Below are 24,537 nucleotides of genomic sequence, written 5' to 3' on the forward strand. Positions count from 1 at the left end.
ATCTTTGGCATTTTGCATTGTTTGTGAGCATTAAGCTAGCAGACTCTCTTGAATTGAAGTTTTATGGTTTGTTTGGACATTTTGGTGTTTAAATAGATGTACATTTTTTTTTTCAACTTCAACTGGAGGTGATCAATCAACAGCTTGAAGCAAGCACGCGTTGCATCATTTTTGGAGAACTGTGCAAGCGGGAGAGTGAGAACAAATGGAGCAAGTGGCTTATGTAGAATTAATAATTTGGGGGTTTTTTTTTGTTCTTTTTTTGTGCAGGTGTCTACCTTGAAGGAGCAACTACAACAGGAGATGAAACGGCGGCACCCGTCGCTTCCCTCCTCATTTCCGTCGACGACGAACTGAGACTAGATGCGGCAGCCACGTCGCCATCAGGGAAAATCTCATCGCCGGCGACTCAAGGCAAAAAAAAAAAAAAAAAAAAAAAGTGCCCTCGCCGGCCAGAATATTAGGTACCACTGCACTTTTTGAATCATCTGTCCGAACGATTGCGCTTCCGTGAAGATTCTCGTTTTGCGCGCCCTCGTAGTGGCAGCTGTCCCTTTTATTTTGGTCGCCTTATCCAGTTGCGCTTGGGTTCCAATTATTAGGAACAGCTCTCGGTATGATGCAATTTAGTTCCGTACAGTCATTAAAAAAAAAAAAAAAGTTCAACAAATACCTCTGTGACAGTGTCAATCACAACTGAGCGTAATTATCTTCGGCAACGTTTAAAGCGTGTGCAGGTGTACCTAACAATGTGACCACTCAGCGTATTATACCTGACATTTGTACTTTTGAACGACGTATAAGCTATTCATCTTGAACATTCCAGCGATTATACCGACAATTTAAAAAAAACAAAGGTTATGTTTACTTCACTAAAAACCTATTTTAGTACTAACTATATAAGTTCATTACTTTGGTGTGACTGTAAAGAATGTTTTTTCTTATTATTATTATTTCTGCGATACTACTGGTTTACTGTGTAATTACTGCCAGGGTGTCCCAAATATTTACAGATACAAACCCGAGTACACAAACTTACAAACATACATCCTGTATTGCCATGATATCCACATATACCGTAATTCCCGGCCTACAGAGCGCATCTGGTTACATGCCTCACTGAGTACATTTGTAAAGGAAATACCATTGGCTACATACATGCACCGCGGCTTTTACAGAGCTGCCCACATTGAAATACGAGCTATTTACAAAGAAAGACAGTACACAGAAAGAGTTTAATGCTAGCGCTGCGCTAAGTATAGCGCCATGCTAACGCTAGTGCTAACTCTAGCGCCGTGCTAACGCTAGCGCCGCGCTAATGTTAGTGCCGCGCTAATGCTAACAGGGCTGGTTAAAATAAAACTTACTGGTAAACACCATAGAGACATGCCAGTAACACAGCAGCAACACGTTAACACAGCGCTAGCGCAGCGCTAACAGGGCCGGTAAAAGTCACTTGCTCATCACATATATTCCACCAATCTCATTTTTACCTTTTCCGATCGAGTTCCCCTTTGCGGCAGTTAGAATAAATCCACAAATTAGCATCACCGCATAAACCGCAGGGTTGAAAGCGCTTGTAGCCCGGAAATTACGGTACTGGACTCAAGACTAATTATGAATCACGTTAAATGCATTAATTGACAACAAAACATGAGCCTAAAACCCTTTTGCTAACAAAAAATGAGTTCCAACTGTTAGCTAGTTAACAGCGGCACGTGTACAGCATGTTTGTGACAAAGAATAAACACACTTGCGCAATGTGAATAAACGAGTCAAGTCACATGCTGAAAAACTGTCGTCGGGAAAAACGATCATCTTTTAATATCTTTTAATTGTGATAGCCCTCTCAAAGCTGAGGTCATCTTCTTGGCTGATGTCAGCGACTGAATGACTTTTTTTTTTTGGGGGGGGGTTCTACTTATTTAAGTACAGTATAAGAAAACGACAAAATACAACGCATGCGATGAATACGGTACAGTATGCAAAACAAAAGCGAGAGGCCTCCGCATCTCTTAATACGGCACCAGTGTGTTGAGTTTATAGCACCAGTGATTTGTACAATCATCGAGCTTCTTTGGAGTACGCTGATCGATACACGGGTGGGGGGGGGGGGGATTATAAGAGTTGACGTTCGAGCAGTGATTCCCAACCAGTACTACACGGGTGGTTATTGGACTGAGGAGGATTTCCTACAAAAAAACGTGTGTCGGTCTATCTATGCTAATGACGTATATTGACAGGCTGAACAATTAATTGCTCTTCAGCTGAAGATATAATTAACTTATCTATCCACTTGATGCTATTTGTACAACAGAATATCAGCTTGGTGCTCTACTAAACAGGCACACAAGTACATTGGTGAGTAAATATTTTTCAACATACGGTAAGGACTGAGCCATGCCAGCAGTAAATAATAACCAAGTTGGACCCCTGCACGTTTGCAATTTAGCATCAATCTCCTTATGTTTTCCACACCTGCTTATTTTCTGTATGCTTCCCAAATTCCCCACTTTTTTTTTGCATTTTTTTTTTTTTTTTATTTAAAAAAAAAATTTGGGGCGGTGGGGTCATTATATAATGTCAGTTATGCATTTATTTTTCCACAGTGATACCTTGAGATACAAGTGCCTTGACTGACATTCCTTTCCCTGCATATGAGCCATTACTTGGCTGTGTATGTATATATAAAATATTCTCACATCAAGCTGCCATCAATTCACATTGGTTTCCTTGGTGTAAAGGGGCATTATCAGATGGTGACGGTGGTAAAGCAGCATTAAATAGGTTTACCGAACAGCAATAGAACCCACAAAAGGAGAGCAAGTGTGTATTGTACACACATTTTCCATGTTTGTAGGTTATGTGGAGTGTATATATTATTACTGGATTATTAATGTATTATTACTGTAACTATTACAGGATACTGTTGAGTATTAGTTTTTATTAGGAAAATACATGTTGAACGATAATTTTGGGAGTTCTTTGTGGGGATGGAACAGATTAATTGCATTTCCATTGCTTTCAATGGGTCAAGATGATTTGTGTGGTCATGGAACGAGTTAAAATTGGATCTCAGGGCACCACTGGAATTGATGCTTCACCCTAAAAAAAAGGGGTTCGAGTCCAGCGTGATTACCTATAACTGTGAGACGATGGTGCCAAAAGATGACTTGTGTGAATGAAGCTCCTCAACTCACACATTTTCTTGGCACCAAGATGTCACCAAATGGTGACAAAGCAATAGCACTGGGCACATAAACAGCTGCGAGGTCCCCAGGAAAACAAACAACCAAAAAAAAAAAAAAAATAGGGACTCCATTTTGTATACCATTTGTGATCTGTTGCGAGGTTATTCTTATACGATATATGTGCCTTGGCTAAATAAAGGTTGGGAAACACTGCATTATAGTACACATCAGTGAAGAAGAACAAGATTTGTAGATGGCGGTTGTGGTTCAGGGGTGGCGGGGTGGGGGGGTTGGGGTTCTCCATCAGCAGCCACCACCGCAGCTCTTCCCGCAGCTTCCCCCCAGGGATCCGCAGTGGCCGCTCACCGCCGCCACGCCGCAGCGGGAGAACTGGTCCCGGCACAGGTCGGCTTAGACACGGGGACGAGTTTATGGTCGGAACCAAAAGGTCAGGTCGTTAAAAACAAAAATGTAAAAATGGTGAACTCACCTCTAAGCAGTTCTTCATGTGCGCAGACAGTCCTCACGCACACCTCCTTGTTGATGACGTACACCCGCCTCAGACTGCAAAACAACCGAAAGTTCGTTCTATAAACACGCTCCTAACACAAAAAAACTTTGTGCCATCCGGTTTCTGCTATTATTCTTATTAGAAAGTCGTGAAGACACGAAAGATGAAGAGGGTCAGAATTTTTGTCAGTGACTCAGTAAGCAGTAGTGGTACTGCATTCAGTTTTTGAGGAGGATAAGTATATGTGCGTGACTATTGTTCAATTGTCTACATGTGTTGCTGCAGCGTTTCTGTTGACGCGCGATCCCACCGCTCTCGTTAGCCCGTCTGTCAAATGTCGCTTTTTTTCTCGCCCCAGCTGTGGTGAACTTCTTTGAAAGAGAAGCTAAATGGGCTTTGTCGTTTTTAGTAAACAAGAAAAACAATCACAACAAAAACACATTTCAGAGAAAATGCCAAATCGTTCTCATCGCGACTGATGATTCACACGCCCCAAGTCTGTTCTGTTTAATGTGGCTTCGGTTGTCTCACTTTTATCTCTTCCTTTTTGTGGTGTAAAGAAAAAAAAAAAAAAGATTTAGGGCCACCGCTTGATGGGGCAAGGAAGAACTTCAACTTGAGGCAGATGTGCAAACCGCACGTTTTTCATTACTGTGCCCCGAGGTGTGATTGCGCTTGAGTCTGTCTGTCTGCACGTGCCCAGCGATTGGCTGGCGATTGGTTCAGGGTGTACCCCATCTCCTGCCCGATGACAGCTGGGATAGGCTCCAGCACTCCTCGCGACCCTTGTGAGGATTAGCGGCTAAGAAAATGGATGGATGGATGGATGGATGGATGGATGGATGGATGGATGGATGGATGGATTGGTACCTGGACAAATGTCATGATGAATGACTAGCTGGATGGATGGATGGATGGATGGATCGATGGTAGCTGTTCAAGTGTAAAGATGGATGGATGGATGGATGGATGGATGGATGGATGGATGGATGGATGATGGATGGATGGATGGATTGGTAACTGGACAAATGTCATGATGAATGACTAGCTGGATGGATGGATGGATGGATGGATCGATTGGTAGCTGTTCAAGTGTAAAGATGGATGGATGGATGGACAACTGTACTGATTGATTGGATGGATAGATGGATAGATTGACGGGTGGATGGATGGATTGGTAACTGGACAAATGTCATGATGAATGAGTAGATGGTAGCTGGACAAGTGTACTGATTGATTGATTGATTGATTGATGGGAGGGAGGGAGGGATGGATGGATGAATGGATTAATAGCTGGACAAGTGTTTTGATGGATGTGCTGATGGATGGATGGATGGATGGATGGATGGATGGATGGATGGATTGGTAACTGGACAAATGTCATGATGAATGAGTAGATGGTAGCTGGACAAGTGTACTGATTGATTGATTGATTGATGGGAGGGAGGAAGGGATGGATGGATGAATGGATTAATAGCTGGACAAGTGTTTTGATGGATGTGCTGATGGATGGATGGATGGATGGATGGATGGACAACTGTACTGATTGATTGGATGGATAGATGGATAGATTGACGGGTGGATGGATGGATTGGTAACTGGACAAATGTCATGATGAATGAGTAGATGGTAGCTGGACAAGTGTACTGATTGATTGATTGATTGATTGATGGGAGGGAGGGAGGGATGGATGGATGAATGGATTAATAGCTGGACAAGTGTTTTGATGGATGTGCTGATGGATGGATGGATGGATGGATGGATGGATGGATGGATGGATTGGTAGCTGGACAAGTGTCTTGATGGATGGATGTACTAATGGATGAAGATAATGGACACACTGCAACCCCTACAATGGAATGGCCATAATGTCTCCATATTTCTAACCTGATGAAGATTATATAGCAGATAAAAGAGTATCACGTTCTTCTTGCGTAAAACAGTTTAGAAAAGTAGTTGTGCTTGTAAAAAAAAAAAAAAAAGAAGAAGAAAGAAACAGAATAATAGGGCATTCTTCCTCTGACTACAGAGCCCTCGGTCTTTAATGAAAGCGGTCTGAGCGTGCGCACGTCTGCATCTGCGAGCGTTTAATTTCCAGGCCAAGTGAAATCCTCCAGGCCATCTCGGCCGACCGAGTTCAGATGAGCTTTCTGGCTCATAAACGGAAAACGGATAACGAGGCGATTTCGGGACGCGGCGCAAGAGTTTCCGCGTACGTCGTACCTGTAGAAGCAGAGGCTGTTCAGGCACTGCTTGCACGGTTTGTGCACCGAGTAGAGCCGAGTGCACGGGTACTGCTCCTCTCTGCAATCTGGAAGTGAAACACGCGCAAAGCTGGCAAAAAAAGAAAATTCTCTACCCGGCGTGGGGGGCAAAAGCGGACATCGCGATTTGTCGTTACCGAGAGGGCCGGGTTCCGTGGGCTCCGTCTCCAAATCCGTCGCTGAAAAAAAAAAACAGAGGAAAAAAAAAAGAAATCAGACACTAGCTCCGGATGGCAGTTTAAGGTTTTCGCAGACGTACCAGTTTTTTCTGGACGAATGACGGGATCGATTCGGACCTGCTGCTGGTACGTCTGGGGAACAGAATCCTCATTCTCAGAATTGGAATTTCCTAAATGGAGGGAAGCGTGAAGAAATACGTCAACAGTACTACCGAAGCATGACAGGGCGCAGTTGTGCACTACTGAGAACTCCGAGCACAAACCTGAACGTACCGATCGATCAATACGTCATCTTTGTAAAAGCAAATCTTAAAAAGTGAAACTCATAATTTATATCAGGGGTCTCGGACTCATTTTTGTCGAGGGCCACATTGTACTTGCGGTTTCCCGTTATAGCTGTGAAACCATCATATTCATACCTGAAAATTATGAACTACTTTTGCAATCAGAAATCAAGGGTAATGGATTTTTCCTACTATTGCTTGTAATATCTCAATGTTATCATTTGTGATAGGACAATTTGAAATTTGGGTACAGATTTGAACAAAAAAATCACAGCCACATGATTTGCCCCCACGGGCCACATAAAATCATGCGGCGGGCCGGATCTGGCCCCCGGGCCTTTAGTTTGGCACCTTTTTTTATTGATATGGGAAGGGGCGGGGGGGGGGGGGGTTGTCCACTGACCTTTTTTTAAATTGAGAGCTACTTCTCGGCTAATAATTAATATGAACCGCTTTCCTTCTGAAATTAATTCACTCAAGTGATTATAATCTGTGTTGTTATTGATCATTAATGATATGCATAAACGATAGAGACCCAGAAACAATCACACGTGTTGCACGTTTGCATAGATGAACAAAAATATGCTTTACCTGGTAAATAATCAACGCCGTAGTCATCTAGAGAAGAACACAGTACATATATTATAGCGCTGTATAAATTCACAAATGATGTTGTTATAATCGTGTAACAACATAGGACATTCTGAGTGATTTCGCGGACTCACCGAGAAAAGGAATCGATTCTTCGTACTGAGCTTGGGCGAGCAGCACAACTGTCGGCGATTCGCAGAAAGAAACAAAAAGTGGCAACGTGACGTGGGGGGGGGGGTAGAAATATGCGCCAATGTTGAAGACATTTGGGTAAATTCAGAACTGCCGTAAAACATTCGATGCATTAAGAAGAACTTTGAGGTGTCCATAACAAAGTATACGTCCATCCAGCAATTTTCTTTGCCACCTATCCTCACGAGGGTCGCGGGGATAAATGCTGGAGGAGGAGGCGGTGCACACCCTGAACTGGTCACCGACCAATCGCAGGGCACATGGAGACAAACAACCAATCGCACTCACAATCACACCTATGGGCAATTGAGAGTGTCCAATTAATGTCGCATGTTTTTGGGATGTGGGAGGAAACCGGAATGCCCACCCGGAGAAAACCCACACAGGCACGGGGAGAGCATGCAAACTCCACACAGGATGGTCCGGGATTGAACCCAGGACCTCAGAATTGTGAGACCAACACTTTACAAGCTGCTCCACTGTGCCGCTTGCCGTGAACTATTATTTAAGAAAAAAAATAAGTTAAATGTTTCACTCCGACGCACTTCAGTCACTTGCGATTCTTTCCTCAAATCGCTCACCAGCGATGGGACATTGTAATTTTCTAGGAAAGTCGCTCATTTGAGTTGCGTATCGATATGCATCTTTTTCCTGCTCTGTTCAATCATTATTGATTGATATGATGAAACATCAATACATATTATTGATTACAGCCTGGGCGGCACGGTGGAGCAGCTGGTAAAGCGTTGGCCTCACAGTTCTGAGGTCCTGGGTTCAATCCCAGACCATCCTGTGTGGAGTTTGCATGTTCACCCCGTGCCTGCGTGGGTTTTCTCCGGGCACTGCGGTTTCCTCCCACATCCCAAAAACATGCAACATTAATTGGACACTCTAAATTGCCCATAGGTGTGATTGTGAGTGCGGCTCTTTGTCTCAAATGCGCCCTGTGATTGTCTGGCGACCAGTTCAGGGTGTACCCTTTTACAACTGGGATATGCTCCGGCACTCCCCGCGACCCTCGTGAGGATAAGCGGCAAACAAAAAATGGATGGATGATCACAGCCTATAAGATCATTTGAGCACATTGACTATTTTAGTCGTCCGCATCAAACTGGCTGTCCTAAATGTAACAAAATGTTTATCGACGTGGCTTCAGTTTGGAACGTGCAGAGCCTGTTCCAGGTGGGGGGGTCAGGGGGGGGGGGGGTCACTATGTTGGTGACAAGTGAGACGCAAGTTACCTGGCATGCATATGAAGAGGAGGGCCCTCATGGTCGCTCTGGGAGGTAGTCAGACTCTCTCTGAGATCAGCAGATAAAAATGGATTACCGTAAGCAACATGGCGTTTTTGGGGTTTTTTTTTTTGGCATGTCCTTTCTAACCTCTCCAGCCCCCCTCGGCCCCTCTACTGGCCCCAGAAAAAAAAAAAAAAAAAAGTATTGGGGGGGGGATTGGGGGAAGTATGACAGCAAGAATGTGGAAAGTCTCCTTCCTAAGAACAATCACTCTGTTTTCCCACTTTTCTTCCTCTTGCAGCAGACAGTCTGGGGCTGCATTCCAGGAAAGGAAACGGCGGACCCCGGCACCCGCTCTCCGGTCCCCCCCGCCCACTTTCCCCCTTTCCCTCCCACCCGCGATACGTCTGCGTCTACATCCCTCATTCCCCCCCCCCCCCCCCTCCATTTTCTCCCTCCAAGCAAATGGTCTCCTGGAAGAGTCGGGAAAAAAAAAAAAAAAAAGACTCGCGTGGGCCTAAAAAACGTGAACAGTGACGTCATCGCCATACTGTACACATGACCGCCATCATTGAAAATGCGTCCGTTCCTCGCCCTCCAAACGCGAACGATGTTGTTTTTCCTGCCGTGTGGGGGACAAACGCGAACGCACCCGCTGCAGCTTCCTCCGCCACACGTCACGTTCACCCGCAAAAGATGAATTATGACAGCATTTGCGATATTTTCACATTAATTGCGACTTTTGGGAGACTTGCTGCAAATGACAATAACGGGCCCTTTCCCAAAATAAATAAAAATTAACAACTGCTGTTGTATTAAAATGAATAATAAATATATATATATATATATAAGTAAAATCTCACGTTTTGGACCCACTAGCACAGGAAAACGCACACACACACGTTCCGATGGTGCATCACAGTGGCATCTGAGGCCATATGTTTTCACGGCACACATCTGGGAGCTATTAGCCCCCCCCCCTACCGTTCCTCCACAAAGACCCCCACAATACACACCCCCCACAAACAATTAATAACAACTTTCTCAGGACAGGGACCAAAAACTGTGCTTACATTTCTGCTTTTCTTTAAAACACTCCAGCTAAGTGAATTTAAAAAAAATGCACCCCCCCCCATTCCCCCCTCCCGCTACTTTGCCCTCATCGACCCTCATTTGTCTGGCAGTTTTCCCCCCCTACCGCCGCTGCAGGGGCTTGATTGTAGTCCCTCCTCCCCCGCCCCCCACCCAAAATACCACCTCCCGCCTTGCTTGTCCCCAACATGCAAATCACCCCGAAAGTGACCCGAGGAGTGTAAAGTTCATCGATATTTTTTCCCACCCTAAGAAATGCAAATAGGATGAAAATGAAAAAAAATTGCACCAAAAATGTTTTAATAAAAATGAAAAGTTGCCACTCACCAAAAACGTTCGGGTCAACGCGCCGCGTCCGTCCTCCGCCTTCATGCGCCCCCGCGAGTGCTGGAGGATTTTGCGGCGCGCCACATTGCACCACCCCGCGTGCGGAGTCTCCTCCCCCGTCCGGCCCCTCCCACGACACCCCCCCCCCCCCCGCATCTGGACTTGTCGAATCGCGCGCCCTGAGCGGCTCGTCGACGCCCACGCCGATCGCGGGCGGACCGTAATCGTGACGAGTTTGCAAAAAGATCGAGTCGAATCGAATGTACAGTAGTGAAAAATTGGTGAGTAAAAGTAAAATAAATATGTATACTCAGCAGCCCCCCCCCCAGCTCCCCCAATACACGTGCACAAGATATTGAGATCCATTCAGGGGTGTCAAACATTTTTGTCGCCGCCCACATTTTGAGGGCTGTTATGACTGTGAACCCATAAAAATCTTTAATTGCCTCATCATATTTACACACGAAATTTATGAACTAGTTTTGGAATCAGAAATGAAGTCAAAGGGGTCGAGAGACACGGTCTCTCCAGCGTGGCCTGGGTCGTCCTCGGGGTCTCTTTACGGTGGGACGTGCCCGGAACACCTCACCGGGGAGGCGTCGGGATCAGACGCCCCAGCCACCTCATCTGGCTCCTCTCAATGCGGAGGAGCGGCGGCTCGACACTGAGCCCCTCCCTGATGACCGAGCTTCTCACCCTCTCTCTAAGGGAGAGCCCGGACACCCTGCGGAGGATTCTCATTTCTTGTATCTGCGATCTTGTTCTTTCGGTCACGACCCACAGCTCATGCCTATAGGTGAGGGTAGGAACGTAGATGGACTGGTAAATTGAGAGCTTCACCTTTCGAATTAGCTCCCTCTTTACCACAACGGACCGATACAAAGTCCGCATCACTGCAGACGCCGCACCGATCCGTCTGTCGATCTTCCGCTCCGTTTTTCCCTCACTCGTGAACAAGACCTCAAGATACTTGAACTCCTCCAATTGGGGAAGGATCTTATCCCCGACCTGGAGAGGGAACGCCACCCTTTTCCGACTGAGGACCACAGTCTCGGATTTGGAGGTGCTGATTCGCTTCACGATCGGCTGCGAATCGCTCCAGTGAGAGCTGGAGATCACGGCTTGACGGAGCCTACAGAGGCACATCATCCGCATGCTGAAGCCGCCAAACCGGACACCCTCTGCGCCTAGAAATTCTGTCCATAAAAGTTCTGAACAAAATCGGTGACAAAGGGGGAGCCTCGGCGGGGTCCAACTCTCACCGGAAACGAGTCCGACTTATTGCAGGCAATGCGACAGCGATCGTACAGGGACCGAACAGCTTGTTTAAGGGGATTCTGGACCCCATACTCCTGAAGAACCCCCCGCAGGACTCCCTGAGGGACACAGTCGAATGCCTTCTCAAAGTCCACAAAACACATGTAGACTGGTTGAGCGAACTCCCATGCATCCTCGAGGATCCTGCTGAGGGTGTAGAGATGGTCCACCGTTCCGTGGCCAGGACGAAAACCACATTGCCCCTCCTGAATCCGAGACTCGACTTCCCGACGGACCCTCCTCTCCAGTGCCCCTGAGTAGACCTGACCAGGGAGGCTGAGGAGCGTGATCCCAATTTGGAACACACCCTCCGGTCACCCTTCTTAAAAACGGGGACCACCACCCCGGTTTGCCGATCCAGAACCACTATCCCCGATGTTTTATTTGTGATCGCGCTCACGGCTCATTTTACTCAGACCGTCAAGTCAGTTTACCCCCGAATGAATTGAAGCATTCCACACACACCCCAAAAAAACTTTTTTTTTATTTGTTTTTGACAAAGAAAAATTGAACTGTACTGTGGAGAAGCATAACAAGACAATGCAAAAACCAAAACTTCTTCATAAAGTGTAATTACTGTATGGTGGGACCAGGCAAAGGTTACAACACGTGGACCAATGTTATGTGCGCCTTTAAGGGGCGTGGCCTCGTAAGTGGCTTCAGGAGCTAAGGTTGGTTTGGCCCAAATTGGCAAATTGTGGGTGTCTGGGCGTGACTTTTGATGAACTCATTCCGCAATTGTGTGTTCCGTTTAACAAAATCTTTAAAAGGGCATCAAGGGTTGAAGCTCCCATTGGAGCAATCGTTCATGCTCATAAAACAAGACACAAAGACACACAAAAAAACTTGTAACTCGAAAAATTAAGTTGGGGAATCACTTCATTGCGCTTTGCTGCCATCTAGTGGAGAAGCCTTTAAATATTCTTTCTGCCTGTCACAATTCGTCACCAGCGTAGCGAATTGATCAAAGATTACGTCATCGTCGTGGAAAATTTTTTGTTTTGTTTTGGGGACAAACCGCAACACCCGTGATTATGTCTCACTTGTGTGCCGCGGCGCAGACAAGAAATAAAGCAAAAAAATAAATAAATCAAATCAAATAAAAGAAAGACCGAATTACAGGAAATGCTCAAAGTGTGCATTTACTGCACGGGTTCAGCATTTCCGTTTTTAATCCAATTCGGTAGCTTAGCGAACACTTTGGTTCGTTTCAGTTTAGTATAATTGGTCACATATGTTGTTTAACTTTGATGCGACGCATTTTAAATCTTCTGCAATTTCTTTCAATGACCAAATCAAGGAGGGTTTGTCTTTGTTAGGTGGGATGCGGCATGTGGGGGGGGTGGGCGGAGTCGGAGTTGGGGGTGTGGGCGTCGGGGGTCTTCGTGGTGTTGGCGTACTGGGTGTGGGCGGAGTCGGAGTTGGGGGGGGGGTGTGGGCGTCGGGGGTCTTCGTGGTGTTGGCGTACTGGGTGTGGGCGGAGTCGGAGTTGGGGGTGGTGTGGGCGTGGGGCGGGGGTCTTCGGGGTGTTGGCGTACTGGGTGTGGGCGGAGTCGGAGTTGGGGGGTGTGGGCGTCGGGGGTCGTCTTCGGGGTGTTGGCGTACTGGGTGTGGGGGCGGAGTCGGAGTGGGGGGGTGGGCGTCGGGGGTCTTCGGGGTGTTGGCGTACTGGGTGTGTGCGCGGAGTCGGAGTTGGGGGTGTGGGCGTCGGGGGTCTTCGTGTGTGTTGGCGTACTGGGTGTGGGCGGAGTCGGAGTTGGGGGTGTGGCGTCGGGGGTCTTCGGGGTGTTGGCGTACTGGGTGTGGGCGGAGTCGGAGTTGTTGGGGGTGTGGGGCGTAGGGGGTCTTCGTGGTGTTGGCGTACTGGGTGTGGGCGGAGTCGGAGTGGTGGGGTCGTTCGGGTCTTCGGGTGTTGGTGGGTACGTGGGGTGGGGCGAGTCGGAGTTGGGGGTGTGGGCGTCGGGGGGGTCTTCGGGGTGTTGGCGTACTGGGTGTGGGCGGAGTCGGAGGGGGGGTGTGGGTGTGGGCGTCGGGGGTCTTCGGGGTGTTGGCGTACTGGGTGTGGGCGGAGTCGGAGTTGGGGGTGTGGGCGTCGGGGGTCTTCGGGGTGTTGGCGTACTGGGTGTGGGCGGAGGAGTCGGAGTTGGGGGTGTGGGCGTAGGGGGTCTTAGGGGTGTTGGCGTACTGGGTGTGGGCGGAGAGGTCGGAGTTGGGGGTGTGGGCGTCGGGGGTCTTCGTGGTGTTGGCGTACTGGGTGTGGGCGGAGTCGGAGTTGGGGGTGTGGGCGTCGGGGGTCTTCGGGGTGTTGGCGTACTGGGTGTGGGCGGAGTCGGAGTTGGGGGTGTGGGCGTCGGGGGTCTTCGGGGTGTTGGCGTACTGGGTGTGGGCGGAGTCGGAGTTGGGGGTGTGGGCGTCGGGGGTCTTCGGGGTGTTGGCGTACTGGGGTGTGGAGGGAGTAGGAGAGTTGGGGGTGTGGGCGTCGGGGGTCTTCGGGGTGTTGGCGTACTGGGTGTGGGGGCGGAGTCGGAGTTGGGGGTGTGGGCGTCGGGGGGGTCTTCGGGGTGTGGCGTACTGGGGTGTGGACGGGTCGGGAGGAGTAGGAGTTGGGGGTGTGGGCGTCGGGGGTCTTCGGGGGGTTGGCGTACTGGGTGTGGGCGGAGTCGGAGTTGGGGGTGGTGTGGGCGTCGGGGGTCTCGGGGGTGTTTGTGGCGTACTGGGTGTGGGCGGAGTCGGAGTTGGGGGTGTGGGCGTCGGGGGTCTTCGGGGTGTTGGCGTACTGGGTGTGGGCGGAGTCGGAGTTGGGGGGTGTGGGCGTCGGGGGTCTTCGGGTGTTGGCGTACTGGGTGTGTGCGGAGTCGGAGTTGGGGGTGGGTGTGGGGAGTCGGGGGTTATCGGGGTGTTGGCGTACTGGGTGTGGGCGGAGTCGGAGTTGGGGGTGGGGGTGGGCGTCGGGGGTCTTCGGTCTGGTGTTGGCGTACTGGGTGTGGGCGGAGTCGGAGTTGGGGGTGTGGGCGTCGGGGGTCTTCGGGGTGTTGGCGTACTGGGGTGGCGGAGTCGGAGTTGGGGGTGTGGGCGTCGGGGGTCTTCGGGGTGTTGGCGTACTGGGTGTGCGCGGAGTCGGAGTTGGGGGTGTGGGCGTCGGGGGTCTTCGGGGTGTTGGCGTACTGGGTGTGGCGGTAGTCGGAGTTGGGGGGTGTGTGGGCGTGGGGGGGTCTTCGGGGTGTTGGCGTACTGGGTTGTGGGCGGAGTCGGAGTTGGGGGTGTGGGCGTCGGGGGTCTTCGGGGTGTTGGCGTACTGGGTGTGGGCGGAGTCGGAGTTGGGGGTGTGGGCGTCGGGGGTCTTCGGGGTGTTGGCGTACTGGGTGTGCGCGGAGTCGGAGTTGGGGGTGTGGGCGTCGGGGGTCTTCGGCGTGTTGGCGTACTGGGTGTGGGCGGAGTCGGAGTTGGGGGTGTGGGCGTCGGGGGTCTTCGGGGTGTTGGCGTACTGGGTGTGGGCGGAGTCGGAGTTGGGGGTGTGGGCGTCGGGGGTCTTCGGGGTGTTGGCGTACTGGGTGTGGGCGGAGTCGGAGTTGGGGGTGTGGGCGTCGGGGTGTTCGGCGTGTTGGCGTACTGGGTGTGGGCGGAGTCGGAGTTGGGGGTGTGGGCGTCGGGGGTCTAGGGGGGTGTTGGCGTACTGGGTGTGGCGCGGAGTCGGAGTTGGGGGTGTGGGCGTCGGGGGTCTTCGGGGTGTTGGCGTACTGGGTGTGGGCGGAGTCGGAGTTGGGGGTGTGGGCGTCGGGGGTCTTCGGCGTGTGTTGGCGTACTGGGTGTGGGCGGAGTCGGAGTTGGGGGTGGGGCGTCGGGGGTCTTCGGGGTGTTGGCGTACTGGGTGGGTCGGAGCGGAGTGGCGGAGTGGGGGGTGTGCGGGGCGTCGGGGGTGTGCGGGGTTCGGGTGTTGGCGTACTGGGTGTGCGCGGAGTCGGAGTTGGGGGTGTGGGCGTCGGGGGTCTTCGGCGTGTTGGCGTACTGGGTGTGGGGCAGGAGTCGGAGTTGGGGGTGTGGGCGTCGGGGGTCTTCGGCGTGTTGGCGTACTGGGTGTGGGCGGAGTCGGAGTTGGGGGTGTGGGCGTCGGAGGTCTTCGGCGTGTTGGCGTACTGGGTGTGGGCGGAGTCGGAGTTGGGGTGTGGGCGTCGGGGGTCTCGGCGTGTTGGCGTACTGGGTGTGGGCGGAGTCGGAGTTGGGGGGTGTGGGCGTCGGGGGTCTTCGGCGTGTTGGCGTACTGGGTGTTTGGTCTTGGTTGTCATGGTTTTTACTGTGATCATAGTGGTGGATGTGGGGGTGGGTGGGGGGGCGGTTGGGGGGGTGGGGTGAGGGGGGGAGGAGGGGGGGGGGGGGGAGGAGGGGGGGGTGGGAGGGGGGGGGGGGGGCGGGGGAGGGGGGGGGGGGGGGTGGGGATGGGGCGGGGAGGGGGGGTGGAGGGAGGACGGGGGGGGGGGAGGGTGGGTGAGGGTGGGGAGGCAGGGAGGGGTGGGGGGGGGGAGGGGGGGAGGGTGGTTGTGCGGGGGCAGGAGGGGGGGGGTGGAGGGGGGGGGAGGGTGGGGGAGGGGGGGGGGGGGGTAGGGGGGGGAGGGGGGGTGGGGGGGACGGAGTGGGCGGGGGGGAGGGGGGGGAGGGGTGGGAGGGGGTGGTGGGGAGGGGTGGGGAGGGGCCGTGGGGGGGGGTGGATCGGGATGGGGCGGGGGGGCGGGGGGAGGGTTTCGGGGGGGTGGGGTGGTGGGTTGTGAAGGCGGAGGGGGGAGGGGGGGTGGTGGGAGGTGGGGGGGGGGGAGGGGGGGGCGGGGGGGGAGGGGGGGTGGGGAGTGGGTGGTGTAAGTGGGGGTGGGTGGGGATGGAGGGGGGGGAGGGGGAGGTTTGGCGCTTGGGTGGGGGGGTGGGGGTGTGAGGGGTGTTGAGGGGTGGTTTGGGATGAGGGGGGGGGGGAGGTGGGGTCGGGGGGTTAGCGGTGGTGGTTGTTGGTGAGGGGGGTTGGAGTGGGTTGTTTGGGATGAGGGGGTGGTGGATGTTGTGGTAGTGGGGGGGGTGTAGTGGGTTGGGGTGGGGGGATGGGGGTGAGGGGGGGGGTTGGGGAGGAGTGGGTGATGGATGTTTTGGTCTTGGGTGTCGTGGTGGTTGTTGTGATGGGTGTTGAGTGGGTTGTTTGGGATGAGTGGGTGGTGGATGTTTTGGTCTTGGGTGTCGTGGTGGTTGTTGTGATGGGTGTTGAGTGGGTTGTTTGGGATGAGTGGGTGGTGGATGTTTTGGTCTTGGGTATCGTGGTTGTTGTTGTGATGGGTGTTGATTTGGTTGTTGTTTCTGATTTGTGGGTGGCGGTTATGGGGGCGGTGGATGGTTTGGTCGTGGCTGTCATGGTTTTTACGATATTTGATTGGGTTGTTGTTTGGGAAAAGTGGGTGGTGGATGTTTTGGTCTTGGGTGTCGTGGTGGTTGTTGTGATGGGTGTTGATTTGGTTGTTGTTTCTGATGTGTGGGTGGCGGTTATGGGGGCGGTGGATGGTTTGGTCGTGCATGTGTGGGTGGGGGTTATGGGGGCGGTGGATGGTTTGGTCGTGCTTGTTGTTGTGATGGGTATGGAGGGGGGGTAGATGTGAGTTGTAGTTTTGTGGTCGGTGGGTTTGGATGGGTGGCTTATGGGTGTGAAGGGGAAGGTTTTTGGGGATTTGTCATGGATGGACTGGTGGTCCGCGGGTGGTGACGTCGTGATTCCTCCATCCGTGTATTGGCTGTCGGTGTACGGGCTGCTGGGAGTTACGATGTCGAAATTCGTGTTCTGGAGGAGTCGTCTGGCACCTCTGTAGTGTTCTTGACTTCCGGCAGCTGTCGTTGCTGTTTTCAATCAAGGACTTTAGTTCAACATCTTACATGATGACACACAGGGCGAGATTGTATTATTTTGTTGGGATTACTTACCAAGAACTAGAAGTATGAAACTTAAAGTTTTGACCATCATAACGATACCCTTTGTCTTCTCATATGGCGGTAGAATTGTTTGTTTTCTCCCCTGTAAAAAGTCTGGGGAAAAAAAAAAAAGCAAAGTGCTTGAAAATGTTAATTATTCTCTCAAATATTTTGTCTTTTATCAAAAGCTGTTTGGACTTGATGATGTCATGAAAAAATGTGATGTTACGGGATGCAAAAAAGTTCTCCACGGAGGATTTTCAAAACGGACTGACAGACGTGTTTGTTTCAGGCGGCACCACCGTGCCACCTGTCGAGCGTTGGCCTCGCAGTTCTGAGGACCCGGGTTCGATCCCCACCTGTGTGGAGTTTGCATGTTCTCCCCGTGCCTGCGCGGGTTTCCTCCGGGCACTCCGGTTTCCTCCCACATCCCAAAAACATGCAACACTAATTGGACAATTTAAATTGCTCCTTGGTGTGATTGTGAGTGCGACTGTTTGTCTCGATATGCCGTGCGATTGGCTGGTAATCAGTTCAGGGTGTACCCCGCCTCATGCCCGTTGACAGCTGGGATAGGCTTCAGCTCTCCCTGTGAGTCTCGTGAGGATAAGCGGCTCAGAAAATGCATGGATGTATACTTCACATTACAAGTCCTTTTTTTACTCTCTTCTTTTCATTTTTTACCTTTCATTGCTATTTTTCTGTTTTTGCCAAGAGACGCATGCAAGTAAAATTGACTTTCACTGTCACTTCATTTTCTGAGCTGCTTATCCTCACAAGGGTCACGGGAGTGCTGGAGCCTATCCCCGCTATCTTTTGGGCGGGAGGCAGGGTACACCCTGGACTGGTTGCCAGCCAATCGCAGGAGGGCAGATGGAGACTGACAAGAGTCGCACACCTAGGGGCAATTTGGAGTGTCCGATTAACGTTGCACGTTTTGGGGATCTGGGGAAAAAAAACCACGCAGGCACCGGGAGAACATGCAAAAGTCCACACGGTGGGCAATCTAATCCTTGTAAATATTGAAAAAAAAAAAAAAGTACAAAATCAAGATATATCGATTCATTCACAAGAAAGAATAAATGTATCAATGTCGTTAATCATGCTCTTTATGAGGAGCCCCGCATTAGACAGCCAGTCCAAATCTGTGCAACCATCGAAAGGTGCAAATTTGGATCTTCTCTCAACGAAAAAGCCTAAAGATGGAGAAAGTACTCACCGCGCTCAATCAATTCCGCTGTCGATGCTCCGAGCAGAGCTCGAAAGAACTCTTTCCTGCTTTGGCCAACGCCTGCGCCGACTTTTAATGGCGACTCGCAGCGGCGTCGTGATCTTTAAGAGAGAGTCCGACCTTCACTGGGGTCCAACCCTCGTCGAGGTGTGGTCCTAATCATTTTACTGCTACTCCCAAGTCTTTTGAAGACACTCGTCTTTTGTCTTTTGAAGAAAAGTTCATGTCGTTTCGCTGTCTGTAATTAATGAATCCATTAAGTCATTAATGTCGTACTAAGCGTGTTATTAACAGAACAGGTTGCATGGAAGAAATTTACAATGGTGTTGTTTAGCGGGCGGCACGGTGCAGCTACTGATTAGAGCTTCTGTCTCACAGTTCTGAGGACTGGTGTTCGAGTCCCCGGTCTCCTTGTTTGCGTATTATCCCCACGCCAACCGGTTCAGGGTGTCCCCCCCCCCCCCCTGCCCCATGACAGCTGGGATAGCGTCCAGCACTTCCCGCGACCCTTGTGAGGATAAGGATGGATGGTTTGGTGTTGACTGACAAGGGAGATGAATGGCAAATCCAATGTGAAATATAAATTATTTCCTTTGCGTATGTTGTTTTAAAAATGTAAAATGTAAAAAAACGTAACATGGAAGAGGAAGGGGAGGGTGGAAAGATGAAAAGATTTTGAAAAATCCTGTAGACAGCGTGAAAGTGGACTCGATAGTCCACTGCACAAGCTGAAGATGGACCCATCCATCCAATTTATTCTGCTTATCCCAGGATGGGCCACAGGGGCAGCAGCTAAACCGGGGCGACCCAGACTCCCCTCTCCCTAGCCCAGGGGTCACCAACGCGGTGCCCGGGGGCGAATGGTAGCCCGCGAGGACCATATAAGTCGCCCGCGAGGTATGTCCTAAAAATACCATAGGCCACAAATTCTTGCTATTATTTGTGCTTTAAATTCTGAATCTGACTTGCTTACGTGAATTCAAATTTTAAAATACCTGTAATGTCATTTCCTACAATAAATTAAAAAACAAAAATATTTGATGTACGTGTAATGAACCGAGTCTGAAATTTGCCGCAAACAGGCCACGTAGCCCTTCATACGATCGGTGCTCACGAAGTAGCCCTCAGCCTCAAAAAGGTTGCTGAGCCCTGCGCTAGCCACTTGGTCCAGCTCTTCTAGGAGGACCTCTGGTCTTCCCTCCCACTGGGTTGGGGGTCGGCGTCATGACAAGCGCAAGACCGCCTTGTGACCACAGCCCCCGTTGGCCATGTGTGTTGAAGCGAGCTGGACTCTATGTGCTGTATTTCCCGGGCTACAGAGCGCACCCGGTAATAAGCCTTGGTACACAGAAAGAGTTTTGCACTAGTGCTGCGCTAACACTAGCGTTAGCGCACCTGGTTGTGCTAGCGCCACGCTAACCCTAGTGTTAGCGCACCTGGTTATGCTAACACTAGCGTTAGCGTGCCTGATTATGCTAGCGCCACGCTAACGCTAGCATTAGCGCGCCTGGTTATGCTAACGCTAGTGTTAGCGCACCTGATTACACTAGCGCTAGCGCACCTGGTTATGCTAGTGCCACGCTAACGCTAGCGCCGCACCACCGCATAAACCACAGGATTGAAAGTGTGTTTAAAAAAAAAAAAAAAAAAGTTGCAGTTTGTAGGCCTGAAATTACAGTAGTCAGAATTTCTTGACCTTGCACACCAACTCGGGCTCTTTCCCTTGAGTGAAGTTCCAAACCCTGACAGCTACTTTCTGTAGCCAGGGATCGGACCACCAAGCTAACAATCTCCAGCCGTCCCCCTTTTGGCACCTCCTACAGGCGGTGATCCCTTCGGGAGGCGAGTTCACGTTAAGTTGTTCAATTTAGATAATGGCCTGGGTGATTAGCCTTTGTGTTTTGGGCAGGTCAAGTTCGGTTTTAGCAACGCCCATTTCTTTGTTTCGCAGAAAGGTCGCTTCTGGGTAGCGGACATTCCTTTTGCAAGTCACGGTTCAAGTCAAGTAATGACTCTGGAGTAGAGAGTGACGTTGTTCGGGATTCCCACCGGGTCCTGCGGGACACCAAATCGGGCGCTCCCCCCCCCCCCCCCCCGTCCCCCGACAGAGAGCCGACCGCGCACTTAGCGTTAGCTCCCGTAGCCGGTTATCGGCCCACCGAGCTGATCCCTTCGGCCGCTGTCCACCTCACATTGCACCCCGTCCCACTTGGTGCTGCTCCAGGTGGTTAGCTAAAGGTTAGTTTTCAAATTAAGTTAATGACTTGGGTTATTAGCGTTTGTGTTTCTGGCAACGGCCTGTGTTATTATCCTTTGTGTGTTGGATAGTTCGAGTTTCGCTGTATTTACACCTGCTTCCTTGTACATCTGTCACGTTGCTTCTTTGTCGCTCGCTTTCCATTTCAAGTGACAATTCACTGAGTCATGCCTCAGCAGTAGAAACTGACCTCATCTGTGGAGCGCGACTCCATTTTCTGGGGTGAACCGGAGACCGGAAGATTTGCCCGCATGTCTTCTCCGTAACGAGAATTTGCGCGATAACAAAAACTGCAAAGATATTTCCAGCCGGGGAAGGAATGCGACACCTGCAGTCGTGTACTCAGCTTGGAGTAAAAAAAAAAAAAAAAAAAACAAAGCCACTAATGAAACGAAATTGAATGCCTTTTGCAACGCCCGAGAAACCCGTTTGAAACATGGAATGTTCTCCGTGCCACTTATAGGAACACAAATTAGAACATTTTTTTTTTTTTTTTTACTGTTGCTCAGATAAGGGAGGGCGGGGCGTAAGAGGACTTCATTTTATTTCCATGGGGAGGTCTGTAATCACAGGATTTTTTTATTTTTTTCAAATCCTCAAAATGAATATGACATCAAAAATGGTTTTCTTCATGATATTTCTGTAAGGTTGTCAATGCAACAAAACAAAAGACATTGATAATAATGTTTGTCACGCGGTGCGTCATTCTCTCCAGGATGAAAAGTAAACGTCAATCATAAACGCTTGTTATGTCATGTGGATATTGAGATATGTGTTGCCTTCATCCTAAGGCTTTATAAAAGCCTTTTGTTTTTGTTTTATTGGCGGCTCTCGACAGATTTGTATGTTTTTAGGGTACAATATCGACATTTTGGGTTGGCGACCCCTGATCTCTTGTCAGTTATATTATAAATCATAAAACATGTTGTAAACAATCATAACTTTGATTTTATTTTTCCACTTCTTCCTCTTCTCCAGTTGCGCTTCATTTTTCCCACAAGTTTCATGAACCAAGTCTGCACTATAAGAAGATGGAATAGTCCATTGCAGGAGGAGGAGGTGGGGTGGGGGCTGTGTGTGCCTGTGGGTATGTGTGTGTGGGGGGGGGGGGGTCATTGAAATGATCATAATTGATTAAATAGTTGGGTGATTTGGATGTGTGTGAATTTAAAACTAAAACAATATATGCTGTAAATCAAAGACATCTTTGTTAATCCGTTTTTTATGAAACTCTTGGAGACCCTGGAAGTCTCGGGACCAACCGAAGTTTTCCCAAAGGTCAAAAGTTTCAGAATATATAGTGTGTATTATTAAACTGTAATTGAGATCATACACATTAGTGTCATCATATCTTCTGTTTGGAGAAGATATCGTTTGAGGTGAAAATGTCTGCGAGAGGGAGTGCTGGAGAGCGCCCCCCAGTGGGGACGCCATCATTCTGTTGGCGGACATCAATGCCGACGTTGGCAGTGACAGTGCGACTTGGAAGGCCGCGATTGGGAAGAACGGGCCCTCCCGATCAGAATCAGAGTGGTGTTCTGTTACTGGACTTCTGCGCCCATCACGGATTGTCCATAACGAACACCGTGTTCAGGCGTAAGGGTGTCCGCATGTGCACCTGGGACCAGGACACCCAAGGTCGCAGTTCAATGATCGGCTTCGTGGTCGTGTCATCGGACTTGCGACCGCATGTCTTGGACGCTCGGGCGAACAGAGGGGCGGAGCTGTAAACTGATCACCACCTGGTGGTAGGTTGGCTCCGATGGAGGGGAAGATGCCTGAGGGTCTGCTGGGAACGGCTTCCAGATTCTCCTGTCAGAAGGAATTTCAACTCTCACCTCTGAAAGAACTCTGCTCACGTCCCAGGTGAGGCGGAGGACATTGAGTCCAAGTGGACGATATTCCAGACGGAATCCAGCTTCGGCGGTCACTGAGGCGTGGGAGGAGTTTGGTGAGGCCACGGAGACCAACTTCAAGACTGCTTTTGAGGAAATTCTGGTCCGCCGTTTCAGGAGAGGGAAGCAGTGCACCGTCAACACTGTGTGTAGTGAGGATGAGGCTTACTGACCTCAACTCGGGATGTTGTGAGTCGGTGGGGAGAATACTTCGAACACCTCCTCAATTCCAAGCTGAGTCTGGGTGCTCTGAGGCAGGCTCTTCTATATCTGGGGACGAGGTCACCGAGGTGGTTAAAAAGCTCCTTGGTTGCAGGGCCCGGAGTTCTAAAGGGTCCGGATGTTGTGGGGATGTCCTGGTTGACACGTCTCTGCAACGTCGCACGGACATCGGGGACAGTGCGTCTGGATTGGCAGACTGGGGTGGTGGTCCCCGTTTTTAAGAAGGCAGACCGGAGGGTGTGTTCCAACTATAGGGGGATCACACTCCTCAGCCTCCCCAGGTTAGGTCTATTCAGGGGTGCTGGAGAGGAGGGTTCGTCGGGACGTTGAATCTCAGATGCAGGAGGAGCAATGTGGTTTTCGTCCTGGCAGCAGAACACTGGACCAGCTCTACATCCATGGCAGGATCCTCGAGGGTGCATGGAAGTTCGCCCAACCAGTCTACATGTGTTTTGTGGACTTTGAGAAGGCGTTGGACCGTGTCCCTCAGGGAGTCCTATGGGGGGTTCTTCGGGAGTGTGTCGTACCGAACCCCCTGATACGGGCTGTTCGGTCTCTGTACGACCGGTGTCGAATTTGGTCCGCATTGCCGGCAATAAGTCTGACTCGTTTCCGGTGAGAGTTGGACTCCGCCAAGGCTGCCCTTTGTCGCCGATTTTGTTCAGAACAGGCAGGTGTGGTGATAATCATGAACAACCAGAAAAGACAAAAGTTGGAAAAGGATTTTAATCATCAATTCAAGATGAAATCACAGATGGTTTAGTGAGTAGGAATGGTTTTTCCTTGTTTATGTGCCCTTGCTAACGCCTGGCAACCAGTTCAGGGTGTCGTCCAGTTTTGGACAAAACGTTCCAGCGCCCCGCAATCCTGAACAAGATAAACGGCGTGGAGAATGGACAGATGGATGGAATTTAAGATCAAGTGGAATGGGTCACTTCAAAGGCAGGATACGGAGCAGTTCACTTGATCGTCGAGAGGGGTCAGGCTTTGAATAAACGGGATACAGTTTTTGAGCCGGTCATGCAAGGTTCCGTAATCCACAGTCGCCGGCAGCAGAATCTCACACAAAAAATGATTGGGCAGAACTCCCACTCATAGACGGAAAGTGGCGTGGATTGAGTGATTCTTCCCACACCCCAAAAACACGCAACATTAATTGGACACTCCAAATTGGCCGTAGGTGTGATTGTGAGTGTGGCTGTTTGGGTCTATGTGCTCTACGATTGGGTGGCGACCAGTTCAGGGTGTACCCCCCCTCCTGCCCGCTGACAGCTGCGATAGCCTCCAGCGCTCCCGTGACCCTCGTGAGGATAAGCAGCGAAGACAATGGATGGACAGATGTAAAATATAAACATCTTTGTAAAATGTAATTATTGTACGGTGGGACAAGCCAAAAGTCACAACACCTGGAGAAATGCGTCCCTTTAAGAGGTGTGGCCTCATAAGTGGCTTCTGGAGCTGAAGTTGGTTTGGCCCAAATTGGCAAATTGTGGTTACCTGGGCGTGACCTTTGATAAACTCATTTCATAATCCTGCTCATTTCGCAATTGTGTGTTTTGTTGAACAAAATCTTTAAAAGTGCATCAACGTTTGAAGTTCCCTTTAGAGCAGGGATGTCAAACTAATTTTTGTCGAATAATAATGATAATAATAACAATGGTTATGGTTTCCCTCAGAGGGCCATTATGACTGTGAAACCCTAAAAATATTTCATCCCCTCATCATATTTACATCAATTTATTAACTATTTTGGGAATCAGAAATCAAGGGTAATGAATCAACTATTTTTCACGTTTGGTAATTCAAAAATGCTTG

General features: G+C 50.3%; 3 protein-coding genes across 7 annotated transcripts in view; 1 reads left to right on the plus strand and 2 right to left on the minus strand.

The window, feature by feature from the left end:
* Positions 1–8,837, plus strand: part of LOC133507492 (rootletin-like) — a 35,823-nt gene extending 26,986 nt beyond the window's left edge. The window contains exons 37-38 of one of the 3 annotated variants that reach the window (XR_009796824.1): positions 271–464; positions 8,749–8,837. Coding sequence is in view for 2 of the 3 variants with exons in the window: in XM_061832567.1 (XP_061688551.1) it covers positions 271–357 (87 nt within the window). In the remaining variant the exon portion in view is untranslated. Of the gene's footprint in view, positions 1–270; positions 2,067–8,748 lie in introns of those variants that run through there. The other 2 variants (XM_061832567.1, XM_061832569.1) reach the window with 2 other exon arrangements.
* mfap2 (microfibril associated protein 2) lies at positions 1,802–9,987 on the minus strand. Of its 3 annotated transcripts, XM_061832572.1 has the most exons (9): positions 9,867–9,987; positions 8,454–8,513; positions 7,155–7,202; positions 7,021–7,047; positions 6,226–6,315; positions 6,104–6,145; positions 5,926–6,013; positions 3,682–3,755; positions 1,802–3,601 (listed from the first exon to the last, which is right to left on the minus strand). In XM_061832572.1, exons 2-9 carry the CDS (start codon positions 8,482–8,484, stop codon positions 3,495–3,497), a joined length of 507 nt encoding a protein of 168 aa, XP_061688556.1. In that variant the 5' UTR covers positions 8,485–8,513; positions 9,867–9,987; the 3' UTR covers positions 1,802–3,494. The 3 variants fall into 3 exon arrangements, with proteins under 3 accessions (XP_061688556.1, XP_061688554.1, XP_061688555.1); XM_061832570.1 differs by having other exon boundaries at positions 5,926–6,145; XM_061832571.1 differs by lacking the exon at positions 9,867–9,987 and having other exon boundaries at positions 5,926–6,145; positions 8,454–8,522.
* Positions 9,988–15,550: 5,563 nt separating this feature from the next.
* LOC133507367 (uncharacterized proline-rich protein-like) lies at positions 15,551–16,569 on the minus strand (the record flags this gene model as incomplete). The annotated part of the gene is made up of 3 exons (XM_061832318.1): positions 16,531–16,569; positions 15,951–16,079; positions 15,551–15,607 (listed from the first exon to the last, which is right to left on the minus strand). Coding segments are annotated over exons 1-3 (225 nt in total), but the record flags the coding sequence as incomplete, so codon positions are not given.
* Positions 16,570–24,537: the final 7,968 nt, after the last annotated feature.

The sequence above is a fragment of the Syngnathoides biaculeatus genome, chromosome 10 (genome assembly GCF_019802595.1).
Source record: "Syngnathoides biaculeatus isolate LvHL_M chromosome 10, ASM1980259v1, whole genome shotgun sequence".
Lineage (NCBI taxonomy): Eukaryota > Metazoa > Chordata > Actinopteri > Syngnathiformes > Syngnathidae > Syngnathoides > Syngnathoides biaculeatus.